We start from the raw sequence: 10,425 nt of genomic DNA, 5'->3' as shown, positions 1-10,425 counted from the left end.
TTACTCATCCATTTCGACTTCGTTGGCGTTGATAATCATTGCTTCCTCGGCTTCCTCCCCACTGGTTTCTTGGTAGGGATGTTTAGCGTTTTCTCGAGGTTTCTGGTGTGCGACTCGAGGCTGTTTTCGTCGCGGTGGTTCGTTTTTGTTGGGCGTGGGAAGGCAATAGCTGACGCAAGTATTTGTGCCGGGTAGGTTGCTATGTTGCAGCAGGAGTGGAATCAGGCTTTGCAGGCGATGGTTTTCACCCCCTGCAATGGTTCTGCAGGCAAAAATTTTCGCCTTCATGAGTTCCTCTCGTGCTTGTGGTAGACTGCGTGATCTCTTCGGTAGTGATTGAGAGGGAGTTTCCTTCCTCACCCCGTCTCTCTCGCCTCAGGTCCCTTGTCACTTCCATGGACGTTGAAAATGATTTCGTTGTCTTCTTTCGGAGGGTTTTTCTTTAGGAACCGTGTGATCCCGGACACGTGGACGAAGATGTCTGTCGCGGTCTGCAGGTCCTTGATGAAGCCATAGCCTGTCTTGACATTGTACCACTTCACTCGTCGGAAGTGATGGTTGGCCAGTCGAGATGGTTGTCGTGGAGAGGCCATGATAGCAAGGATGTCGCAAAGTTCAAAGTTTCAAAGTTTATTTAGTAAAGAGGGGTTACACAAAAGAGGGGGGAAGAGTGAACATAACTGGTACACTGGAGGGAAAAGAGAGGAAATACAGAAATATAGTAGGAGTAAAAAGTTACCGGGCGGTCCGGCCTGTTACTGTCAAGTAATGAATGTCACAAGGCAGTACATGATGGGTCAAGGGTGGAAACCAGAGATCCCGGAGGAAAACCACCCATACTGCTGTGAGATAGGGAAGGGGAGAGCTGGAAGGTTACATTTACGTGTCCATAGTTTAAATACAATGTTATTCTTACATATATGATATAAAAGGAATTCTTGTATACAGAAATATAGGTTAGTTCATAATGTCCACAGACAGCACAGATGCCTTCCTGGGTGGAAACCGGAGCTCCCGGAGAAAAACTACCCGTGCTGTTGTGGACGAGTTAGTATAAACAAAAACATATACATGTATACAACAAAAACTGTGTTTTAAATCACAAAAGTTTATAGAAGTTCACTTTGTCTTTTCCGGTTCTCTATCACAAGAGGTTTGTTGAGTCCTCACTTCAGTGTTATTATGATGTCCAATTCGGTGATCCCTGCAGCCATGGTAGACGGCAGGGTAGAGGCTCGACGTCGGTGATTAAGGGAGTTGTTCTTGGGACGGCCTTCGGTGCCACGGATGCGTCATCAGTCCCAGCCAAACCCCTCAGCTGTGCGTCTCTGTGGCTCAGCCCCACTGCCGGGAGTTTTGCAAGCTTCCCGGAGGTCCTGTACCCCTTTCTGAGACGAAGGCCGGCGTCTCAACAACTCAGGGCGCGGGGCTAAGGGGAAGACACACTGCATGAACCGGCACTCGGGCTGCCGTCGGTGTCATCTAGGGGAGACATCAGCCCTGGCAGTGTCCCGAGTTGCCTTAACTCCACTACGCCGCTGCGTCCGTATCAGCTCTCTCCCTCAGCATCCACAGTCCCGGTTGATAATGGTCAGACAGGCCGGTAGTGGTGGCCTGTTTGGGGGGCATAAGGATGTCACAAAGTTTCAAAATTTCAAAGTTTATTGAGAAAAGAGGGGGGAGATACAAACAAGGGGTGGTACAGAACAAGATACAAAAACATAGAAATACAGAAAGACAGAAAAAGAACAAAGTTGCTGGGCGGTCCAGCCTGCTATTTTTGTACAAAATAAATAAATGACTGAATAAATAATTACACAGGTAAATACATGTGTATAATTAAAAACAACAAAAGGAGAAGGTGGTCACCTGTCCAGGTTCAAGTCGTACACAACGTTGTTTAACTTTACTGCCCCAACGGTCACCCAACCAGGCCCGACTCAGACACAGTGACGCTTAACTTCACTTCACTGGTGTGCAGCTGTCTTTAGGGTACGGGTAACTCGTGTAGCCGGGGAACCCTGTGTACCCCTTGATGTTCCCCACGAAGCGATTTTCTTCGTGGATATGGACGCCGGTTAGCACGTCTTCCCGGATTTTCCCCGTTCGTTTTTCTTGCCTCAGCTTTTGGACGGTGGGTGACTCACGGAGGGCAGCTGATGGCGTAGTTGTCCTTTCGGCCTTCGGAAGCACCATCCTAAAGGCATTAGGTGAAGGCCTTCGTCGCCGCTTGGTCTTGGTTACCCAGCCGTCGTCTTCTTCCTGCTTGCCGGAGGGGGGCTGGGAGTCGGAGGGGAAATTTGGCTTGCTGGCCTGGGGCGAAGGGGCCTCCCCTTCACTTCCAGTACCCAGCAAGTCCACTAAGGATGTCACAGGCCAACCTGCATAGTTGTATAGGAATCTAGAGGATCATAGACGGTTTAGGGAGCGTTGATTGGTCCATATCCTGCCTGAATCGATGCTTACTGCTGCTATCCTTCGCAGTGACCTCTGCCCACACGATGTCGCCCGGGCAACATCGTGTGGACAGAGGTTTCTGTAGGTTGGCTTGCAAGCCATTAATTCCTCTGAAGAAGCTGTAAGCGAAACTAGTTAGGATGTAAAGTACTCATAAACAGCCCTTGTGTCTCTTCCCCACCTTCACACAAATTCTCACAATGTTCTTACATTATTATTATTATTACTATTATTACTATTATTACTATTATTATTATTATTATTATTATTATTATTAGTAGTAGTAGTAGTAGTAGTAGTAGTAGTAGTACTATTATTATTATCATTATCATCATTATGATCATTATGATCATTATGATCATTATCATCATTATCATCATTATTATCATTACTATCATTACTATTATTACTATTATTACTATTATTATTATTATTATTATTATTATTATTATTATTAGTAGTAGTAGTAGTAGTAGTAGTAGTAGTAGTAGTAGTAGTAGTAGTAGTAGTAGTAGTAGTACTATTATTATTATTATTATCATTATTATCATTATTATCATTATTATTATTATTATTATTATTCGTATTAGTATTATCATTATCGTTATTATCTTTGTTATTATTACTATTGTAATTACTACTACTACTACTACTACTACTACTACTACTACTACTACTACTACTACTATTATCATTATCGTTATTATCTTTGTTGTTATTACTATTGTAGTTATTATTATTATTATTATTATTATTATTATTATTATTATTATTATTATTATTATTATTGTTGTTGTTGTTATTGTTGTTATTGTTGTTATTGTTATTATTGTTATTATTGTTATTATTATTATTATTATTATTATTGTTACCATTATTATTATTATTACCATTATCGTTATTGTTAACAGCAATAAGCACTAGAACCAAACTTAACATAACCAAACATAATCTAACCTAACCTAAATTAAAACCTTTCAAAACAACCACGGAAAGATGCGTTTTTTTTTCTCTCTCTTGAACTCACTTCTGTCCTCTCTGACCTTCTCGATGCAGTTCTCTGTTCGTTTTACTCCATGGCAGGCTCTCTCAGACTCGTTCCCTCGGCTCCCACCCTCGCCTTTCCCTCTGCCACCTTGAATGTAATTACTACCTCGACAAGGCTCTCTAGCCACTGACTTCTTCGTCTTTCTGGATCACTTTTCTCCTGGGGGCAAAAAATTCCTCAGGTTCTCAGCTGCAGTATAAGATGAGGAGGCTTAATAGAAAGAGGGAAGCTGAAGGAGAAAATGTATGGAAAAAAAGGAGAATAAGAAAAACAAAAGGACTTTTGGTGTCTGGTTTAAAAATGTGTAAATGAAATTCCGTCTTGTGAGAATTATTTTTATTATATTTTTGTTTTTGTTTATATTTATTTAGTTATTTTTTAAATTCATATTCATTACTATGTGTGTGTGTGTGTGTGTGTGTGTGTGTGTGTGTGTGTGCGCCCCGCGTGTAGCCGGGTGTTGGTTGAGTGAGCGAACTGTTGCTGATTATGTTGTTTTCATTATTGTTGTTTTTATTGTTGGTGTTGCTGTCTTTGTTGTTGTTGTTGTTGTTACCGTCATTATGTCGTTATTGTTGTCGTTATTGTTTTTATTGCTGTTGTAAACTAATTTGGTATTTAAAGAGACAGAAAAAAATAGATAGCGGAGGATTGAGGTGGGACATGTTTTTATTACTATTTATTTATGTATCTATTCATTCATTTATTTGTTAGGCGGGGGAGGAATTGGACACATGAAGAAACGAGAGTATAGCAACACACACACTGCAAACTCAATGTATATGGATGCAGTGTAGTGTGCATGCGTGTTTGTGTGTGTGTGTGTGTGTGTGTGTGTGTGTGTGTGTGTGTGTGTGTGTGTGTGTGTGTGTGTGTGTGTGTGTGTGCTTCTGGGTTAAGCTTTCCAAAAATAAGTAAAAGTATTAAAAAGAGTAAATGCGTTGAGAGAGAGAGAGAGAGAGAGAGAGAGAGAGAGAGAGAGAGAGAGAGAGAGAGAGAGAGAGAGAGAGAGAGAGATGTAAATAAGGTCAGGGGTACATCAAAAGAATACACAATGAATAGGATAAAAGAGATGAAAGCGAGAACGAAGGACAAACCCGGGAAATAAGTTGAGAAGAAAGCAAATACGATGGAGAGAGAGAGAGAGAGAGAGAGAGAGAGAGAGAGAGAGAGAGAGAGAGAGAGAGAGAGAGAGAGAGAGAGAGAGAGAGAGAGAGAGAGAGAGAGAGAGAGAGAGAGAGAGAGAGAGAGTAAAAGTCCATTGAATAAACTTTGTCATGCATGGAATGAAGTTAATGAAAGAGAAAAAAACCCCCAGCAAGATTAAGGAGAGTGACAGTGACGCAGAGGAGGAGGAGGAGGAGGAGGAGGAGAAGGAAGAGGAGGAGGAGGAGAAGGAGAAGGAGGAGGAGGAGGAGGAGGAGGAGGAGGAGGAGGAGGAGGAGGAGGAGGAGGAGGAGGAGGAGGAGGAGGAGGATCAAAATTGGTACAAGCACCTATGAAGCTTAGGCTGAGAAAGATTGCTTGGAGAGAGAGAGAGAGAGAGAGAGAGAGAGAGAGAGAGAGAGAGAGAGAGAGAGAGAGAGAATTTTCGCCGTCAATTTATTTCTTTATTACCTTTATTCCTTTCCTGTCATCAAGTTGAACGATTACTCTCTCTCTTTCTCTCTCTCTCTCTCTCTCTCTCTCTCTCTCTCTCTCTCTCTCTTTTGGGATACGTGTATTTCCAGTTGCTGAGCACACACACACACACACACACACACACACACACACACACACACACACACACACACACACACACACACACACACACACACACACACACACACACACACACACACACACACACACACACACACACACACACACACACACACACACACACACACACACACACACACACACACACACACACACACACACACACACACACACACACACACACACAAAGAGACAAAGCTTCATAGCTTCATAGACTGGAAATAAAATAAAATACCGAATTTTTATTAACTCTCAGTACAATGATGATGGGGACACACACACACACACACACATTCAAAAGAGAAAAAAAAATAACAAAGGAAAAGGTTACACTGATAGTTATTAACGAAGACAAGAGAGTAAGGTCACATTGAAGCAGAATAATAAAGATAATAATATGTAAATTAATCTCGCTTATCCATTGTTGTCGTAGAGAGAGAGAGAGAGAGAGAGAGAGAGAGAGAGAGAGAGAGAGAGAGAGAGAGAGAGAGAGATAGAGAGAGAGAATGAGTCATAACCACTAGATTTTCCCGCTTATTCATTCAACATCACCACGTAAACAGCCTCTAATTCCAATGTTCAATATATGTCTGTACGTGTTCCAGTCTTGCCTAGTCCACGTGGAGGTCATTACCAACCTACGCTACGCCCTTGTCGATGCACCTCCAGCCCTTGTACCGCCCATGTCTTCACCTTATCCAGTACTTGTCATGCCCATGTCCAAATGTATCCACTTCTTGTCAAGATCGTGTTTGTCCGTTGTTCACCCCTGGCCACCAATGGATGCCTCATGATTCTCATTGTTGTGGTCACCTTTAGTTTATCAATCAGAGTGTTGTACAATCAGTCAGTGGCTTTACTAATGATCCCAGTCCTAACCTTACCAATACAAACCCATTATGAAGACAAGCACTTAATCCATAAGCTGCTGTAAATTATTTGATCTAATCTATGCTTCTATTACCTCAGGAATTTAATAGTCTTTCATTCGTGCTGATAATTGACGTATTTTCTGCTGCTGATATTACTGATTTGTAGAGTTTTATTACGCAATGAACACCACAAATGACTATGTAAGCCAAGACGTTTGGTTTTCATCATGAAAACTTATTACTACTACTACTACTACTACTACTACTACTACTACTACTACTACTACTACTACTACTACTACTACTTGTCCATGTCCTTCCCATATTATGACACTTAAAAATCAATCAATCACTCCATGTGTAGTCAATTTGATCCATGATTATGTCACACAGCTCATGGTTTTAAATAAGAACGCAAGTCAAATAACAATGATAGTTCTTCATACCCTTAGTTCAAATAAAGTTAAAAATAAAGACACCATATTCTAACTATAAAAAAAGACACAAACTAACTAATTACAGCATGAATGAAACCACCATTCAGCTCAGCCACACACTAAAGCTCGTACTCAGAATCGCTTTGGTCTCTTATCATGGCTGACTTCAAAAGCTACATAAATCATTAACCTGGTTTTCACTAGTGTTTTTCCTGCTAATCATATTGAAAAGTTGTAAGTCTATCATTTGAACCATAAAAGATCACAATTGAAAACCCTTATAACTTTTACTAGAGCCTTTTTGAAAGTAGAGGACTTAGGAAATTTTTAGAATATGCCGTAAGCAATGCAAACTAAGCTACTCGACTAATTGCAAAGGCGATATAAATGATTGACCAGGTTCTCACGAGTGTTTCTTCTGATAATGTAGAAAATTCGTTAATATGACTCTAGAAAAATTAAAACATCCTTGAAAATCCTTGTAACTTCATCTATGGAACCTTTTGAAAGTAGTGGAATAGTGGCACAAATATTCAGAATAGAATCAAACCATTGCAATCTAAGCCCTCGTATCGCTCCCACTGGCCCGTAACCCTGATGCATGCACTCCACATGTCCTGCAAATAACGATGATGATAAGCAATCTAGTGGTCAGGTGGGCTATCTGTTGGTGGCCCTTATCACTGGCTATCTTCGCGCCTCTTACCATCCACCCACACCTCACCTGCACGGCCACTGAGAACCGAACGGCAGGTACGCGGGAACTGGGAGCGAGTTCTTGGTATTTGAAATAGCATGTGTGTCTTAATGATGTGGGTGGTGATAGTGGTGTTTTCTTATCTACTCATTTATTTTTGTTATTATTGATGCTGTTGCTATTTTCTATTTCTTGTTCTTCTTTCATCCCATCCTCCTACTCTGAATTGAGAGTGAAAAATTAAAGTTAAAAAGTAACTCCTTTACCATTGAAACTACAACAACAAGATTAACAACAACAACAACAACAATAACAACAATAATAATAACAACGACGACGACAACGACGACGACGACTACAACAAAAACAACAACAACAACGACAACGACAACGACAATTACTACTACTACTACTACTACTACTACTACTACTACTACTACTGCTACTGCTACTACTGCTACTACTGCTACTACTACTACTACTACTACTACTACTACTGCTACTACTGCTGCTGCTGCTGCTGCTGCTGCTGCTGCTGCTGCTGCTACTACTACTACTACTACTACTACTACTACTACTACTACTACTACTACTACTACCAGTAATACGTACTACCACCTGACACACACACACACACACACACACACACACACACACACACATTCTTCCAAACACGTTCATTATCGTTGTTGTGTTGATAAAACTTCTTAATGGTGCCGAACATAATCGTGGATGCATTAGAGAGAGAGAGAGAGAGAGAGAGAGAGAGAGAGAGAGAGAGAGAGAGAGAGAGAGAGAGAGAGAGTATAGTGAAAAGATGTATCTATATGTATGTAGATAAACAGAGGTACATAGATAGATACACGGATAGATAGACAGGAAGTGTACAGTTAGACAGAGACAGATGGACAGACAGACAGACTGATAGAAGGGTTAACAAACAGGTATACTCTATATGCACACACCTGGCTATTCTTTTCAGTTGAGAACCATTTGTTTTTTGTTATTGCATCGAAATGGATATCGGAGAAACACACACACACACACACACACACACACACACACACACACACACACACACACACACGTTTATACACTCTCCCACTATCCAAAATTTTCAGCGTGTCTTATCTCTCCTGTCCATTGTTCGCATGTGCATTTCCGTCTGAGTCACCGGCCAGTGCATGTTCTTTCCATAGTCGAACCTCTCCATGCGATGTTGACAAATGAGTTGTGTGGTTCATAGGCGCGTTATATGATAGGTAACTGATTGCTGTGTGCAGTTCACTTTTCTAGTTTCTAGTACCGAGTGACAAATTTATACTATTCTTCGTATTCTTTTATATTCTTTTGCTGCAGCAGAATAGTACAGGTAATTTGTTTTTCTATAGTGTTCGCTTTTCTTGCGGTCACTACAATAAGTAGCAAATTAATGCCTCTCTTCATGTTATTTCCTATTGCTAATGGAATCGTGTAGTAAATCTGTATTTTTTTTTATCGTTTTATCATCTCTTATTTTAATGAAATAGTATAGTTGATATTTGTCTCTGGCTACAAGTTTAACAAACACTATGCCTTATTAACTTCTATAGCCTTTGAAAAAATGATTGAAAAATAAATAGATAAAAATACATACATAAACAAACCTCCCTATGAGAGAGAGAGAGAGAAATAAAAGATATTTAGGAATACGTACAAGTGTAGTGCTGAGTTTCTAAAGTCTACACTCAAGCACTGGAGCCTTCCACATGAACAGAATCACCGCACATAGTTTAATAGGAGGAAGGAAGAAGCCGTGCACATTTCTGTCACGGTAATTCGGAACTTCTTATGCTCCTACAAGTCTGAAGACTACGTATTTTGAGAGAAGATTGGGTAGAGAGTAGAAGTGTCAAAGACAAAAATGGGACTATACAGTCACAATTGAAAATACTTGCCTCGACCACAATGACCACTGACATTAGAACTTAGTTTCAGTGACTCAGAGCTGGAGTCACAGGCCTAGTCGGCCTCTTCCAGAAATCTTCTATGAAAGTCTATGAAAGTAAAGTTGCACGGTTAACCCTTTCACTGAGATTCGAAACCATTAACAATGCATAGAATCTTGATAAGCATCTACAAAATAAAAAAAGAATAGATTTTACAATTTCTACTCAGTTTAAAGAGTGATTAGTAGTTAAGGAAAGATGTCCCAAATAGCAGTCAATTAATGAGTCAGTGAAAAAAAGTAGCAAAACATACAGCATGGTGTCTCTCAGAGCTTAGAATCTTGACGTTCATCTTGATAAATTCAGCGGGAACACGGGGACGTACTCACTACTCAGCCGCGTGACGCCCCAGGATACACTGGACTTCGCACGGCGCCACTAATAAACGTATGACTGCAACATGGTGCAAGAATATGACCCATTTCCAGCGCCGATTCGTGAAAAGGATTTATTGCAAGGATTTTCATGTAAATTGTCCTGGCGAATTTCTGTAGCTTCTTTTTTTTTCTTATGTTTTATTATAAATTTTGAAAAAAAAGCTTAATTCATCATTCTTTCTTGTTACTTATGTATATATATATATATATATATATATATATATATATATATATATATATATATATATATATATATATATATATATATATATATATATATATATATATATATATATATATATATATATATATATATACATTTTTTTTTCATGTATACATATTGATTTTAATTTCTTTTTACTCTGTCTATGAGCCTCACCAACCTCTTACTGTATCTAGATATGATACCACAAAAAGAGATTCCTTCTTGTCAATCATTGTCACACTTAGACCTGATGGTTTCTTACAACATCCCTTATTTTCACATTTATTTATTTCTTCCCGTGAAATATGCGACTTAATTTCTCAAAAATTTTAACTGGTAAGCTTCAAGATATAACTAGGCTGATCACTTCAAAAAATGAAAAAAAAAAAAAATTCTAATGAAAGTATAAATAATTTCCTTCACTTTACATGGACAAGCACAAAGAAAATAACAATAATTTATTGGTCAAAGGAAACGTTACGTTCTAAAGTGTTTTCTTTTCTCTCTCACATTATCTTCTATTATCTCCCGCGGTCTCGCCTTCATTCATGCCTTGGTGGCGAGATGGTGATCATGACACGCA

The 10,425-nt window shown here is 39.6% G+C and overlaps 1 protein-coding gene across 1 annotated transcript; it reads right to left on the bottom strand.

Annotated features, from left to right (window-relative positions):
- LOC123508162 (Y-box-binding protein 1-like) lies at positions 1 to 593 on the bottom strand. Its single transcript, XM_045261697.1, has 2 exons — positions 361 to 593; positions 1 to 262 (listed from the first exon to the last, which is right to left on the bottom strand). Exons 1-2 carry the CDS (start codon positions 591 to 593, stop codon positions 1 to 3), a joined length of 495 nt encoding a protein of 164 aa, XP_045117632.1.
- Positions 594 to 10,425: the final 9,832 nt, after the last annotated feature.

This window comes from Portunus trituberculatus, chromosome 24 (genome assembly GCF_017591435.1).
Source record: "Portunus trituberculatus isolate SZX2019 chromosome 24, ASM1759143v1, whole genome shotgun sequence".
Classification (NCBI taxonomy): domain Eukaryota; kingdom Metazoa; phylum Arthropoda; class Malacostraca; order Decapoda; family Portunidae; genus Portunus; species Portunus trituberculatus.
Note: the sequence above shows the minus strand (reverse complement) of the source record. Positions and strands in the feature narration are given on the sequence as shown.